Source organism: Perissodus microlepis, chromosome 16, assembly GCF_051167445.1.
Source record: "Perissodus microlepis isolate ML-2025 ecotype Zambia chromosome 16, ASM5116744v1, whole genome shotgun sequence".
NCBI lineage: Eukaryota > Metazoa > Chordata > Actinopteri > Cichliformes > Cichlidae > Perissodus > Perissodus microlepis.
The window spans coordinates 22,886,240-22,903,906 of NC_140476.1; the positions used below are offsets into that span (position 1 = coordinate 22,886,240).

Here is a 17,667-nt window from a genome sequence, read left to right on the forward strand (position 1 = left end):
GTGGTATTGTAACCACAAGATGGTGCAGCAAACAGTTATAAGCAACAGGTCAGAACTACAGCATTCGTTGTACTGCTTAAAAAGAGATTTCTTTCCAGAACAAGTGTAATCTCACACACTCAAAAAACAAATCTGAAGATTTTGCAGGAGGTTTGAGGAATGCAGCTCTTTCCCTGGCAAAGTATTTACCGCATAGCATGTGTACACATAAATATACTTGCCCTGGAAATTGCAGTTAGTTGTGCTCCTATAGTAGCTGTTGTGTCAACTGGCTCACAGTGTGAACAGCCACATACACACTGGAGACCAGGTTTGGCTTTGATTTAAGAGAATTAATTCACATGATTTACAACCTTTCTGTAGGAGCCCTCACTATATTGATTTTTATAACTCCAGGGGTGAAGCTTGATAAAATGTTACTTTCATTTCATGGATGGAAACAGAAAAGGAAGAAGGATGCTTGTGGAGGTAAAGAGAGGATTGCAGCTATTACACCTGCAGGCAGGCTGAACACTGAGGGCTTTCTGTCACAGCAAAAGAACCTTCATCCTTCACACGTACACCCCCACACTTTGCTCGAGCTCCTGAGAAGATTTTGAGCAAGACTTAAAACTGCAACAACGTGGGCATGACACAAAAGTCTTTCTGAAGCTTGAACCCCTATAAAACATCCATAACAATCAAAACCTCCATGGATCATTCCTTCATGTTAAATACCATTGAGGATAAACCAAAATAAGTAGCTATAGTAAACTACTCAGCTACCACATGAAATCCAACATGACTGCCTGATGTTGAGTAGGCCCGTAAATAGGTCATGATGCAAAACCTGATCTTACACCTCAAAGCATGGACTATGCAAAACCCAAAGGAATCATGTAGTAGGCAGCACAGAGAAGATAGTTGCAAGGCTTCTGCCTGGAGATGCACTGATTGCAATTTTTTTAAAGTGCTGAACCAGGTGACCCTGAATCCTCCCTTAGTTATGCTGCAACAGACCTAGAATGATGCACATGATGTGCTGAGTATTTCTTCTTCACTCACCTCCTTTTACTCTGTGTTTATGCACCACTCTGAATTTAATCATTACTTTAAACTCGGGCTCTCATCCACAATGTGTCTTTGGTCCTGTCTTCCTCCCCTCACCCATAGCCTACTGTGGCAGATGGCTGCCCCTCTCTGAGCCTGGTTCATCCGGAGGTTTCTTTCCTACTAAAACAGAGTTTTTCCTTCCCACTGTCCCGAAATGGTTGCTCATAGGGGGTCATCTGATTATTGGAATTGTCTCTCTTTTATTGTAGGGTCTTTACAATATGAAGAGCCTTGAGGTGACTGTTGTTCTGATTTGGTGTTATATAAAAAAAAACAGAACTGAAGAACATTCTCGTGGCTGATTCTAATTTTACTCACATGAAATATTATTATATTTTATAAATATTACATTGAAAGCACAGTGGCATGGTGGTTAACACTTTTGCCTGACTGCATGGGATGGAGTGTGGAGCTTATATGTTCTCTCCATTTTTGCACGGGTCCTCTCCTAACTGCTGCTTCCTCCCACAGTCCAAAGATGTTCATTTCATGACTTCAAAGATTTCATGAGGCTAGGTTAATTGGTGGCTCTAATACACATAGGTGTGAATGCTTGTCTGTCTTTCTTTGTGTGCTGATAATGAGGATTCTGACTTGTGGCTGGCTCTTAATGCTGGACAGCTTTAGCTTTAGCCAGTTTACCTTTGCTAGCCTTTTTAAAACTTTCATGCTTAGCTGGGCGAGGGGGATGATTAGATTATTTGACTTGCTGTTACAAATGTTTTCACGTTGTCGTGCTTGTCCCCCGCAGTTTACTGGCAAACTTTGTGTCTTCACTCCAGCGAAGAGCTTCGACGCTAACGACATGCTAACGTGTGGGGGTGAGTTTGCACCACTCTCCGCCTGCACCACTGTGTCCATTTTGTGCCTACATGAAATGGACAGGCTCATTATCAGGCATGATCAGAGGCTCGTCTGAGCCAAGCACAGCAGAAATAAGGCTAAAGGTTGGTCATCTCTCCACCACATGGTAAGTCAGAGTGAGATCCAGAGGCCAAGTCAATATCTTGAACACTGTTCCTCAAAACATTTCCTGAACAGGTTTCTACTCTATGATAGGTCCTTTATCCTGATGAATTGAGGCACCGTTATTAGGGACTGCTGTTACTGTTAATGGTGTATGTGATAATATGTCACACAGCAAATACGAAGCTAAAGCCTATTTAGGTAGCCATTAGGTAGCCCTCTTCCATTTCTCCACACTCAGGTTTTCATGCTTACGTCCCCATTGTAGAAGCTTTAGATGGTTCACCATGGGTATGGGCACTCTAAGGCTACACTAACCTATTTGCAGTGAGTCGATTCACTGTTATGACATCTTTCTATCATTAAGTTTTTTTCTGTAGTAATTCAATTTCATTGTGCTGAATATAAGATACAAAATTATAATTTAAATACTTCAGCAATAAAAAACATGAGAAAAAAAACAACAAAAAAACAAAAACTACTTGATATGTACAGCCCCTCACAGACAATTTTCTTTTCTGGAAGAAGTGCCTGTAGCAATGAAGTCACCTTTATTAACCTGCAAGTGGTATTTTTATCATATGACATTTAATATTTATCTTTTTACCTGACGCAGAGCTACCTGCTGTGGTGACCCCTTGTGAATAAGAGAGCAAAAGTAGCTTTGCCTGATCTTATTATTTGGTAATATTCAAATATATGGTGTAGATATTACAGAGGAGGCAAATGATGGTTCTACTTTAAATATTTTTTTAAAAGGTTTGCTTTACTTTCTTTGCTTTTACTGTCTCCCAAAAGGATGAACAAGGCGAGCTGCTAACAGAACTAAAGTTGCAAAATAGTTAGCCGAAAGAAGTGCTGAGTTCATGGTCTGGGGTAAATTTGCAAATGATATGCATTATGTTTCTGTTGGGATACTGAGTTCCCGAGTACTACTTGTAGCTTTACAAGCCCTCATCTGTCCACTGCTCATTTGCACATAACAAGGCTCTAGAGGCAATAAGCACCATTGTGCCATTTGTATTTGCATGGTACTTGACATTTACACACTGGGAAAGCAATTAGGCCAGAACTAGGGTCATTAATACAGTGAACAGACTAGATGTGTTTGCTCTCATAGCTACCTCAATATGCATTCACAGAGAAATTAATATGATGCCATCTGCATTTCTATACTAACATTTCCTCTGTGGGTCTCAGAGAGGAATAAAGATGAAATTCACAGTTGAATTCACAGTTCAATGCGCCTACTCTTCTTCTGTTCTCCCTGTATTTTGCTGCTCAGCGATGTAAACATATCTTACGCTCACACACACAAAACCTCGTGTACGAAATTTGATTTATCCATTGAGGCCTGAATCTAAACAGCCTCAACTTTAAACATGCAATTTCAAGTCTTTTAAAAGATAATAACAAGATAATCCAGACAAGAGCGCTGGAAACAAGATATTAGAGCAGGTTAGCAGTTACTGCCAGTGCCTACCTATGACATGTTCCCACATTCCCAAAGTATTGGAACATTTCTGCTTGGAAAACAGCATTTCTAGTAAGTAATCATGAAAATTTATTCAAGTAAAAAGGAAATATGCAATATTGGGCAACGGTTGAGGATCAGTGTAATCAACAGTGAACTGTTTGTATGTGATACTTTCCAAGAGTTGTAGTTTATCAAATGATTTAGTGGAGGCCAAAGGCAGTAACTAAAACCACACGGAGGCTTTTATTACAGAAGTAATTTAAAGTTGACCAAGTTTTAGTGCAGGGGTGGGCAATTTATTTTCCCAAGGGGCCACATGAGAAACTAGGACTGTTGTGGAGGGCTGCACCAGTAAGCCGAACTCAATTCTGCTCTGTAATATTTCTACTAACAATTAATTGACTTAAGCTTAGCTGACAGCTGTTGGGTTTGAATTTTATGTTGCAGAGTTAAATAAATAATCTTTGGATGCTTAGTAACCTAACCAAATAATCCCATCTGTTTTTAGGCTTTTATTTCCTTATACAACAAAATAATATTTTAGAAGTTGCTAATCTGCTGTATTTATGCCAAAACGTTGATGGTTTTGTTAAATAAAGATGAAGGTTTTTAGCTGAATGAACAACTGATAAATGGGGGCAATTCGCACAGGTTGTCTGCACTTGTGGGCACGCTACACTGGTTATATTGACCACAGCAGGGCTTTCCCTGCTGCACACCTTGGAGTTTCCTCATCAACACCCGCCCCCTTCCCCCCTCCTTTTTTTCTCGCTTCAAACCCTCATTCTCTGAACCAGTGCACTGCTTCTACTTCCAGCCTGCTGCCTTCCCATTATCTTTCAGATGCACACAATAGCTCTCCCTCCAGCATCCTTATCAAACCAACTAACTGCTCGTGTGTTTTTGGTCAGTTAATTTTAGATGTAAGGATTATCTCGGCTGGATAAGGGAGGCAGTGCAAGCCTGACAGTTCGATAGCTGGATATTGGCCACCGCGGTCGAAAGTCTGCTGTGGAGGAAAAATATAGATGAAGATACTTGTATAAGGAAACATTTTTTTAAGGAAAAGAAGAAAGTATTTGAGATTCATGAGGTATGCATCCGGAAATTAACAAAAAGAAGTACATACAGAGGTATATATATATATTTTTTATATTTGTGCAGTTATGATCTTGAATTGTTGGAACACTGTTGATATTGTTGGTTGTCAATGTGTATTAACTTCAATAAAAATGTAATTCAACCACTCTCAATATTTCATCAAAGCAATGAAACGTATTACATTAATTACATGTAAATACTTTTTTGGCAACATCGTGGTTGCCACTGCTGGTGAGCTTGGTCCTTTCTGTGTAAGGTTTGCATGATCTCCGTGTTCCTGGTTTTCTCCAGGTTCTCCAGCTTCGTCCCACAGTCCAAAGTTGAGTGTTATGTTAATTGATGAAACTGGCCATAGGCGTTTATGTGAATGCAAATGATTGCCTGTCTCTCTATGATAGCCCTCCCACAGACTGGTGACCTGTCTTGGGTGTGCCCTGCTCTAAGGCAGCTAGGACAGGCCTCGGGATGACTGGATAGCAGTGATGGGAATAACTGCGTTACAAGCAGTGTTGGGACTAACGCGTTATTAAGTAACGCGTTACAGTAACTACGTTATTATTGTGGTAACGACCACGGTAACTAGTTATTATGCCAAAATCAGGAACGCGTTAGTCGTTACTGGGATTTAGATAGGGTCGTTACTCGTTACTTCGTGTGGTGGCTATCGCGGAGCTTCCACAGATTCAGTAACATTAGCAAGTGGTGGAGGCCAGCAGGTGGATGAGGGAAAGGGGACGCAGAAGGAAAAGAGACCCGAGGCGGCCGCCGGTCCAAGTGTTAACTGAACTTCAGGTAAGAAGTTATGACCTGCAGTCTATCTGGGTCAGATATAAACCAAGTTTAGGTGGAGTTTATTTTCGTTATTCTGACCTTTTCCGTACTGCGTACTAGCTAGCATGACGGAGTTTCTATACAGCTGGGTGGGTGCTATGAAGTTAATGATGTTGAACTTTATTTTGTTCATAAGTTATTAGAGTTGCCAACTGTCCCGTCTGGTATTCAGAGAAAATATTACGCGTTTCTTATTGAGGTGAAAAGGAACAGTTTGTCCCGTAATTCAGCTACAATGAAAAAGGCACAAATGGTAAATGGTAAATGGCCTGTATTTATATAGCGCTTTACTAGTCCCTAAGGACCCCAAAGCGCTTTACAAAGCTGGAGTTATTCTGTGTCTTTGCTGCACAGCTGCCTCTTCTTCTTTCATTCTCCCCCCTCCCTCTCCCGTTTCTACTTCAATCATGAAAACTGATCAATGATCTGCTGATCGGCTCTCTTGTTTGTTTATCGCCCACTTTGCGCCGAAAGAGGAAACCAGCGGATGTCGCGCTAAACAACAGCAGCACGTTTAAGCTTGATCAGCTGTTGTTAGAATTTATTTAATATTAATTTCTAGTATCAGCTGATGTTTGCTGGAGCCACAGCTGCAAAAAAGCTGCTGGTCATGATATCGGTTTGGTTATCTGGTGAGAAACATGAAGATGAAACCAGGAGATGTCCTTACTGAATCATCAGAGCTGAACAGGTGATGGAGAAGTTATGAACTGTTTCTGAGAGACAAATAACCCCAGGATCCTTTTTTATGTAGCTGACAGCTGGTAACTGTGCAGGTGCGGATCTAGCAAAGTTTTGCCAGGGGGGCCAGGTAGGGCATTAACAGGGAGAGGTGGGCACAAAGAAATACTTCTCTTTCTTATTCTCATTTAAAATGTCTAGCTTTTAAAAAATAATTATCTGAATCTTACAACAAACGATTGATAGATTGATACATATATACCATCAGAACAGTGTACATCACTGTCACAACAGTGTTTGTTTTCATTCAAAGGCTTTATGATTTTTCCTATAATGGTGGGCCAGTCTCTAGTCAAAATGCCCGGGCCAATTTTCTGTCCCAGTCCAGCCATGTATGCAGCTCATCTGCAGTCTGGTGTTGCCTACATCTTCCTATTCAGAAGGCAGAATTTCCGAGTTCTGAGTACAATCGAAAGCACCACGACTGCAGTTTTTGTGTTGGATGTAAAAGGCGCACATGACGCTGTGACGTAGGCTAGAATCATGGCAGCAGTCAATGACGGTCCAGGCGTGGGATTTCTCTCGTGGAAATATGCACATTATCTTTTCCTTTCTATTGGTAGGTGGCACAGTGCACTTGTGGCAAGTAAGCAAGCTAGAAGTCTGGCAAAGTTATGGAAGCAACACATTAACAAGAGAATTCTGAGTAAAACCAAAGTTACTTTCCCTATTAACTAGTTACTTTGAAAGTAACGAGTAACTTGAAGTAACTGAGTTACTTTTGAGAGAAGTAACTAGTAATGTAACTAAGTTACTATTTTAAAGTAACTTACCCAACACTGGTTACAAGTAATGGTAACAAATGATCTAACTAATTACTATTTCTATCGTTACAACGCTGTTACCGTTACTAACAAGAAAATGCAGTGCGGTCGCGTTACTATTTTTCAACAAACAGACGGTTGAAGCTGTCTTCAGCTTACAGCATCTTATATCAGTTGCACGGAAGTAGACGTAAGTAATCTGGGCGCTACAGCTTTAAGCAGCTGTGCGCGCTCCCGCGGAGGGAAATCACTTTTTGGCACAACACCTGGAGCTAAGGGGCAAAACAATCGCATGAGTGCTTCTGTTTGACTGAGAAAGAATAAAGTAGCTGTGGTAAGCCAATCACATGACCTATGATGATGGTTGATGGTGATGAGAAGTACACACCCCCATCACCATCAACGGCGCTGCTGTGGAGAGAGTGAGCAGCTTCCGGTTCCTTGGTGTACATCTGGCTGAGGATCTTACATGGTCAGTACACATAAACAAAACAGTGAAGAAGGCACAGCAGCGCCTCTTCTTTCTCAGGAGACTGAAAAGATTCGGCATGAGCCCCCGCATCCTCAGGACCTTCTATCGCTGTGCCATTGAGAGCATCCTCACTGGATGCATCACCACCTGGTATGGCAACAGCACCGCTTACAACCGCAAAGCTCTCCAGAGAGTAGTGCAGTGCTCTGAACGGATAATTGGAGGTGAGCTTCCTTCCCTCCAAGACATCTACAGGAAGCGGTACCTGAGGAAAGCGGGGAGGATCATCAAGGACTCCAGTCACCCCAGCCATAAACTGTTCAGACTACTTCCATCGGGAAGGAGGTTCTGCAGTATCCGGTCCCGTACCAGCAGACTAAGAGACAGCTTTTTCCATCAGGCCATCAGACTGCTGAACACTTCATAGACACCTCACCTCCACTACTGGAACTTCAACATTATGCACTACATACTGTACATTAATGCCACTGTTTTGCACAATATCCAACTACAAACCTCTGTATATTTTATATATTTTATTTTATTGTTTACTCTATTTAATTTGTAAAATATGTATACACACACACACACGTAGAAAAACATATTTAGTATACACATCCAGTAATGCATATACTATTATATATTGTACATATATTTATTAGTCTCAGATTTAGCCATCTTATATTTTGCTTGTTTTACGTTATTGTATTTTTGCACAGCTCTGTTGCTTGTGAAGCTCGCACACAAGAATTTCACTCACATGTACTGTAATAATAATAATAATAATAATGGATTGGATTTATATAGCGCTGTACCAGTGTACCTGCACATGTGATGTGACAATAAAAGTGATTTGATTTGATTTGACCACTGTAAGATGACAAAGGTGATATATACCAGTTTTTAAATTGTGTTGATAGGCCACGAAAAACCAGAGTCATGATAAACAATATATCAATTTTTCCTGAATAGTTTCATCACGTTTACTGTCTAAGGACAGCGCTAGCAAGAACTCTCTGCTTATGACCAAAAAAACAAAACAAAAACCAGCCTGTTCATTTTGGTGGAAAAATGCACAAATATCGACCAATCAAAAAATGATATGGCAACATGACACTTGGCTGTTTAGGGAGAGGGGAAAGTTTTAGGAGTGACAGCGAGAGAGAGAGAGAGAGACAGCAGAAAAAGAGAGAGAGCGAGTTTTGAGATGTGATAGATTTGTGACGGTTAGCATGTTTCGAGTGTGTAGTTAATGTGTTGTCTTGTGTAGTTAGTGTGTAGCATTGTAGATAGTTTTGTGTTGTGTGTCAGAACAATGTCTGATTTTAGATCAATTGTGTTAATACAGTATGTCAAAATAAAAACATAACTGTAAATTCAGATGAGTGAGGTTGTGCTTCAACCAAACAAGGCAAAGTAAATAGTTTTTAAAGGTGAAATGTAGAGGGAAAATCAAAAGTATTTAAAAATGGCCAATTATACCCTGGACCCCAGAGGGTTAATCATTTTTTTTAAAGTAATGCAATAGTTACTTTTCAAGTAATTAATTACTTTTAGAATCTTGTAACTCAGTTACTAACTCAGTTACTTTTTTTTAAGAATTAACTAGTAACTATAATTAATTACTTTTTCAAAGTAACTTGCCCAACACTGCTGGGTAGATGGATTTCACCTTTACTGTTGCTTTTTCAGACAGAAATTTTGTTGGATTTACAACATTAAACTGAGAGTTTTCCTAACTACATGGCTAGCTGCATCTCAGTCAGTTGTTAGCATTTCCATAAATGCATGACTGTCCCAATATATACAGGTTAAATAACTTTGCACCTTTGTGAACAGACAAATGCATTTTTATAGAAGAAAAACAATTCAACATGGTAACTGGTCATGTTGTCTGCAGCATGAGACAGGAAGTAGGGAATGATGCATATACAGTATAACCAATAGCTATACAGTTGGAGTTAGAGAAAGCTTTGGTCTTTGAGGGAGCACTTCAAAAATCTGAGAAGGGAGAAATGTTCTGCTGGCGTAATTCATGTCAGTTGAAGTGACTACCAAAAAGTAAAAATAATGCTGGAGCAAAGTAAAAGTGCATCAACAAATATGCTGGTATGAGATAATCAGCAAAGTGACTGTGGACAAAAGTTAGGTTGTAAAGTATGATTGAATGCTAATCTAAATAGCTGCTAGCCAAGAAGCTAACAAATGAGCCCCTTAAAATGCAGAAGCTGAAGCAAATTAGCTAATGCAAGCACACTTTCTGACTCTGTGCGCCTGTAATCCAGCGTGCTATTGAAGGAAAGCTTGCAGGGATCTCACTGCATTTTATTCACTCATAAATATGTGTGAGGTAAACCAGTGATGCAGAAAACAGCTGCTCTTAATTGCCTTAAATGAACAGTGGTTAAGGGAGAGATGTGACGCTAACAGACCTTAAGCTGTTGTTATAAAAAGAGATGAAGGACAGATTAGTGTTGTTTATTTGAGACTTATTGTTCAGAGAGTAAATCCAAAGATACTGTGGCAAGTGTCCTTATTTGGACTGGGTAACCCCCTGCTACGCCAAAAAACTCTCCTTTGCGCTGCCACAGTGCAAGCTGCGCTCCATAAAGCACAATGAACTGACACAATCCTGCAAAGAAGGAAAATGTCTGACAAAAAGAATCAAATCTGTGCAATATCATAACGAGCCAAGAGCATAAAGTCATTAATAACAGCTATGTTAAATGGCTGAAGGACCAGTCGATCTGTTCTTATCTTGCATTGGCCCTTACCAGCAGTTCACCAGTTTAGCTTTGACACCTACCTCCAACCTTGTTGTTCATTAATGCATGAAGCAGCTCTCCCTCCAGCCCCTACAACCACTTTCTTTCCTGACACTGCCACTGCATTAAAGGTGAGCGAGTGAAACGCTTTTAAAAAATGAGCCCAACACCCCCCTTCCCCACAAAACCAGCCCCAGCACCTCAGCTCTGAGACTTACTCTCTTCCAGAGGCAAGATCATGTGAGTCATCATCACAGTATATGTAGATATTTGGGAATATGAAAATAATAATGTTGCCAACATATTAAGTTTTTTGGGGGGTGTTTTTAAATGTAATCCAGTTTGTTAAATTACATCATAGGAACTTTAGATAAGCATGGTTTATAACAAATAACATCAGAGATCATTTTCAGTCTTGGCAGGTTTGCAGACACCATCAACAAAACTGTTAACTCAAAGCCATCTGCTGGCTTACGGGGTTGCATATACACTAAACAAACACACGTGCACACTTGCAGACACATGTGAACTCATACACATTGGGTGTTATAATGTTGTTTGTATCTTCTTCATACTGCATAATGATTTTAACTTTTTACACCCTAGAAGGTTTATTCATGCATCTTGCTATAGCTGGCAAGGAAATGCAATAAGTTCAAGTATTTTAACAGGCAGTCTGAAAGCCACCTTTGTCCATCCATACATCCATCCATTTTCTGCCACTTTGCAGGTTGCAGTGATAGCAATCTATCCCAAGAAGCCAAGCCCTCCATCTCCCTGCCCATCTCTTCCAGGGAACACTGAGGAGTTCTGCAGCCAGCCAAGAGCCAACCTAGTCTGATGCTCAGTCCACCTTAACTGGCTCCTTTTGATGTGGAGGAGTAAGAGTCCCTCCTGAATGACCAAACTCTTCACCCTGTCGTTAAGGGAAAGCTCATTTACAGCACTTGTATCTGCAGTCTCACTCTGTCACTACCCAGAGCTCATGGCCATAGATCAGAGCATGAACACAGACTGACTGGTAAATCATCAGTTTTGCTTCCATGCTCAGCTCTCTTTTCACCACAACACACCGCTACAGCGTCCGTATCACTGCAGATGGCTGCCCCTCCCTGAGGTTGTTTCTGCTGAACATTTCTTCCAGTTAAAAGGGAGTTTTTCCTTGCCACTGTCGCCAAGTGCTTGCTAATAGTGGTCTGATTGTTGGGGTTTTCTCTGTATTATTGTAGAGTCTTTACCTTACAATATAAAACGCCTTGAGGCAGACTGCTGTTGAGATTTGGCTATTTCAACAATTATTCCAGGATGAGCTTGTCAATATATAGATATAAACATAGATATAGATATAAAATATGAAATTCTGCACTCATGACATGCCATATCTTTGGTGTTAGCAAAATGGCAGAAAATTTGAGCATATCCGTATAAAAAAACACAAGGTTTGATTATCTCATTAGCAAAGTTGTCAGGAAAATATAAAATACATAAATCTAATGGTGCCTTCAGTGTTCTTGAAGGACCAACTTCAGTTAATCCCATGCAAGCTGCTGTTCTCTTATTCTGCCTACACACAACCACCATTCACCTTCATTTTCATATTGATGTAAAGTGAAGGAGCCCTCACATCAAGCTCATTGGAGCTTTCATACATTCTGAATTGGGCACTACAGGAAATAGATGCCCTCAGTCTTCTGTGTTCATGCAGCTGATGACACAGCTTTTAACAAGTGAAGCTAAAGCTGCTGCACTGCTCCACTTTGGCCCTCTCAAGGATTCCATTTCTAAAAGGAACACTCAAGTAATGTGGCAAGTCATTTTGACAATCATGAAAGGTAGCACTAACAAGTGCAGGCTGCTGATAAAGGAAGGCTGCAGTGAGAGACTCTAGTGAAGTGAGGGGATGGGGAACTAGTTCCAAAGAAAACCAGCCAACCATGAAATGCCGAACCTTTACACTTGAGAGATGGCAACAGACTGTATTAGCAAGACTGAAACATGACAACAAAATCAGCGCTAGGGAGTTGCATTCTGCGGCACCACAATTTCATCATGTATAACAAAAAAACTATATAATCCAACACTCCCTTGTTTGCTTTTAGGGATTTAGTATGGTAGTCCCTGCAGAATAATTAATGATTTATGTTTTATCTCATTTGAATGTGTCTGTTTTTGCACCAGGAGCTCTATTACAGTCATCTGGAGACTTTCAGCAATCCTGTTTCTGCTATCTTCCACCAGTACAACAAGTTGGGAGAATTGCTCTGCTGTTATTACATTTCGAAAGTATCCCTGATCCAGGGAGGAGCCTGGAGGAGAAATTAGCCAGGAGTTTATTGGCTCAGATACAAAAGGAGCAGATTGAAAAGGAGGTGAGATGATTGAACTCTTCTTTATTCCATGGTGTGTCCTTTGTGCCAGGCTGTGCAGTCACTTTGATGTTATCTCTGTCATTTGAGCTCCATACTGCGCCTTGGGTGCCTCACACAAAAGAATATGATGCACCACCAGAGGCCATGAATGGGCTTCCCATCTATTTTCTGCAAGAGGGGAACTCTCCTTTTGATCTGCCTCGAGTGTCACTCATTATCAAAGTATATCATTGCGGTAAAAGCCACAGAAATGCATTTAATATGTAAAAGAATACTGTACAACTGGCCAAGTGAATACTGATTAATTAAACTAACCTCGCTTCAGGGAACTCACTAAAGAACACTTTTTCCCAATAACAACAGCTTGTTTTTCACTGTTTTTCAGTGTCCTGTGTTTGTCTCCAATCAGCATGTTTTTGTGCATTATCGTAACCATCAAAGAAGCTTCTGAAAATGTGAGTGCACTAAAATCAAATACGCCTAATCGGTAGAAAAAGGTCGACTGTCAGATTGTCGCTTGTGAAGGAACACCGTGATAATGGGAGGAACGTTGCACCTTTCTTTCAAAAGGAGAAGAGCAGCGGCAGAAAGGAGGGGGTGGTGAAGATGGAGGAGGATGAAGAACATCTTACTGAGCTGCCATTAGTGGTCTAATTCACACACTAAGAATCAAAAAGAGACCTTTGAGTGGGTGGTTGGATTGTTGAGGGCTGATCAGAACCTCCATTAGCACAGAAATAAGCTGCAAATGGAACAGAGGAGCTGCGGGAAAAAAAGAGAAGGGCCAACGGTGTTGAAGGAACACAGTGCTCCGGCCAGGCAGAGCCAGGCCCACCTCACAGCACTTCTGCTCAGCTAAACATGTCAAGAGGCTGAAAGATAAAATACCAACCACACAGAGGGACGAGAAACTCAAAGCTAACTCGCATTCCTATTACAGGTTCTTATTACTGTAGGTTAGAATCCCAAGCACTGACAAACTGCATCTATATTAGAGTGAAGCTTTGTTTATTGAGCTGTGAAAAAAGTGTCACAGCTCCTCCATGACTGAACTAAAATTGGTTGCTATCTCCTTTAAGGCTGTCTCCTTGTGAAGCAATGGACTACTGCAAGCTTTCCTGCTGAACTTGGATCACTGCTTTGATGACTGCCACTGTGTCAAAACATACACAGCTTGATTTGCAAAGTTCTAAATATGCTGATTAGTGAGTGAGGAGTCAGTGAAGACTGTGTTGGTCTTACCAAAAAAACTGCCGTGAGCAGAGACTCGATGGCACGCTAGCATGTATCAAAGTCTGGTCATTAGTGGCAAATGTCCTCTTTCACACTTTTCACTAAATTACAACAGAACTCTATGCTGAGAATCTCACCCTCAGGGGCAAATTTATGAATCGCAGTTTCAGTGTTATACTCTTGACTTGATTTGAGTCACTGTCAGAGGATATGGTGGATGAGCAAGACTGGATGCACCGCTTTAAGGTTTGGAAACTGAACGGCTCCGACTCAGAAACCTGATGTCGCAGCAAAAGACCAGCGACGATTCTTGGGATGAAAGTTGTTAGTTTGTTGCATATAGAAGTTAGTGTTTGAGGTCTATGGTGAAATGGCAACTTCACATGTGCAAGTTATGAGAAGAGGACTTTCAAAGGACTATACAGAACAGCAAGAGCACTGGAAGAAGTTAAGCACTTCAAAAGAGTTGGTCAGATTGAAATTGGTACAGGTTTTGAATTTTCTGGATGGATTTCTGGAATTTGTTTGAGCACATCTCATGTATTCTTATATTTACACAACTGCTGTGCTCAAAGTCTACTTTAAACTACTATGCCGGTTTAATGCAATATCATTCTGTGAACTGGAGCACATGCAAAAGAATTGAAAGTGCATAAATGTGCAAACTGTGTAAGTATATGGTGAAAAAAAAATCTCAATAAGAACAAGTGTCTTAATTAAAGAATGTGTTTACATGAGAAAAGGGCTGCCTGCATTTAACAAATTGTGGAATCGTGTCTTTTTGTGTGTTCTGATAGTTAGCACGGTTTCATTTATAATCCCTACTGTGCAATTCTATAACAAGAGCCACAGGATTCTAGGTCAATCCTCTCAAATGAATTTAATTTTTTGGCCTAAGTCAAGCAGTGATTAAGCAGAGGGGAATCCTACTATATACTTGAATAATGCTCGTGCATGGTACAGTAAGAGAAGTAGCCTCTGTAAACCTCTACGGTAATGAATGAGGAATAAAAAAAGGCAATTCCCGGTCTATGCTCTGAGCATTAGGAACATGTGCACAGCAGGAGGTGACGAGACAATGATTCTGATGGATATCGCTGTCCAGCAGAGAGTCACTCCTCCCAATGTTCTTTCTGCTGATTGATTTGAGTGACTGGGAGAGGACAGAGTGGAGGAGCGAGACTAGACGCACTATCTGGACTGGGTGAGGTCTTATTACTCCCTTGGCTGCCTAACCTGCCGGGCCCATGTTGTTTTGAAGAGAGGCCATCAATAAGAGTGGGTGACTGTGTAGTGAAAAACAATGGCTGCTCTTCAGATGTCCTCGCTCTAATAAATAACGCTGTAGCTATGAATGTTGGATATGTAGCATAGGTTTATGAATGCCGTGCTAAACATTTCAATGTGCCACATGACAAAATATATCCTGTAATTTAGCATTTTAGACCGACAGAGGTAAAAAAGATAAACAGTTTGTTTTTTTTGTTTTTTTTATCCTGACCGTTGTCATCAGATGCCAATTCATATAGACTGAAAAGTCGCAAAGCATTTAAGCTGATGAATAAAAATTGGACTGCATAAATTTCTGCTTAATGGGATCCCTGAGCTTCACGGAAATGCAATTATCCTGTTGCAAATGTGGTATTGCAAATATTGGAGGCATGGTCAAAGCCCCCTTACTGAAAATAGAGTCTGCCTTAATGTCAAAACTGATGATTTTATATGCATACAGCTGTACACAGGTACAAAACATAAACAGATGCCACACATAGAAGCATTTTCAGCATTATGCTTCATTTTGTGTTATGCAGGAACAAAACAGGTGTCTTACTGAAAGCCGTGGAGAATAGAATAGAATAGAATAGAATAGAATAGAATAGAATGCTCACTGATGTGTACAGGTGGCCCTCCCCGTTCATTGCGATGTATAACCCTGTCTTCACGGATTGAATGGCGACAACTCTGAGGCCCACAGGAATAAGGTTGAACAAAGCTGGGGAACACACACGTAAAACAAGCAAACACAAACATTCATCAAAATCTCACCAAAAAATATTGAAACAGACAAACCAAACATTAAGTAAACTTTAACTAGATTGGGGTAAAACATTTAAGTAACAATCCATCATCTAAACACAAGATGTCTATCTTTATGGCGTTGCAAAGTATGGATAATACAACTGCTGACTGCTGCATTTAGGTAATCTCAGAAGATGAATTGCAGCACAGCTGGTGGACGTGACTAGCCTATCGCAGCCTTGGCCACTCAGTGCTACCTGAGAAGCAGTTGTAATTGGGGCCACTGCTAGTGCGAGGCTGATTTAATAACACCCTTGTTGTTGTAGCAGACTCCTGGTAGGTAATGGGTATTGTTTGTATGGGGGAGAAACAAGAGGACTGGCCTGGCTGGGACATTAGATGTGTATTTGGGAGACATGCACTAAAGGGATGCAATGAACTCAGCTGACCCTGCAAGCAACTGGAAAGGGCAGGCTTGCATCCTAGAAGAAAATCCGAGAGAACTAAATGCAGAACCACTCATTTCCTTTCTTTTTTTTTCTTCCTTTCTTTTTTTTTTTTTTTTGATGGCTTGCGGTCAGTTTCAACTGCTGACACCTAATTTGATCCTGGAGTTAAAATGACATGCTATCTATAATGCTTACCGTTTCAATAAGTCCCTTCAGCCTACCGCATGTGACATGTGCCACATCTCTTCCTGCTGACAGGAGTAAGTGACACAATGCAGAGTGTCAGGCTAGCATTAGCACCAAGCACTGGAATCAAATTAACCACCTAGCCTGAAGTGTTAGAGGAGCAGTGCCAGAACAAGCTAATAATACCCTTTTCTCTCTGTTGAGCCTACTGTTTCCCTTTCCACTTTGCCTCTCGGGAAAAGGACCAAACTGTGTGATCCCATGGCTCCATTTAAGAGCCATTTTTGCTCCAAAGATCAAAAATACTGACCGGACATTAGCAGAGGGTGACTGCTTGGTTAATGTTTTTTTGTATAAGAAGAATAAATATGGAGCAGGAAACAAGCCAGACATAAAATTGTGCTCAAGAAACCTACACAGGGTAAACTTTTCTATAACCTCTGCTAGTATTTCTTTAGATTATTCCAGACACCTGCTAAAAATCTGATCTACAAGTCCAAGAGATATTTCAAGGTACTCACAGGAATTACTGCTGTCATCCTTGGTCCCATCAAGAGAGCCATCGGGGTTCATTTGCAAGTAGTATCCCTGCCTGCAATATAACCTGGTCACTATACCCTTGAGCTGGGGATCTGAAGGAAAGGGGAATAAAAAGAGAAAGAACAGAGAGAATGGTTAGAATAAACTTCAAGAATGCAAATTTTTTGATTTAATACACAACAAAAAGAAAATTATTTTCACGGGGACTTTATGGCAAAACACCGAGACACACACAAAGTATTGCAGCTGGTGGTTTTTCACAAGCAAATCCCCTAGCCACCTTTCTGGCACATAAGCCCCATCCTGCTCAGAGATAGTCCATCCAATTATAGGTAGCAGAATTAATCTGTGGTTGCCTGACTCCCATAATGAACCCAACAGCACCCTCTCTGGGTTCTTCGTATGTAGGATGTGAGAGTGTCTGCGTGCCGTCCCTTCTAGCTGCCCCAACAGGGGAATTAGCCACATATCTACTGTAAATAAATCACTGCTGTTTAATTGCCCAGAGCCGCTGCAGCTCAGCGAGTCGTATTGTAATTTAGTTGGCATTTTGTCAGTTTGCAATAACATGACAAAAAGTGAAAGTGAAATGTAAAAAGTAAAAAGCAGTACAACACAGAAAAGGACACATTTTAATAAACCTGCGTGCGGGTGCACACTGG

At 40.8% G+C, this 17,667-nt stretch overlaps 1 protein-coding gene across 2 annotated transcripts in view; it reads right to left on the reverse strand.

Moving 5' to 3' along the window:
- Positions 1-17,667, reverse strand: part of fgf14 (fibroblast growth factor 14) — a 108,702-nt gene that overhangs the window by 21,242 nt on the left and 69,793 nt on the right. For both annotated transcript variants that reach the window (XM_084908962.1, XM_084908963.1), the window contains exons 2-3: positions 16,987-17,097; positions 15,701-15,804 (exon numbers count right to left, since the gene is read on the reverse strand). In XM_084908962.1, the coding sequence (XP_084765088.1) occupies positions 15,701-15,804; positions 16,987-17,097 (215 nt within the window). The remainder of the gene's footprint in view (positions 1-15,700; positions 15,805-16,986; positions 17,098-17,667) is intronic.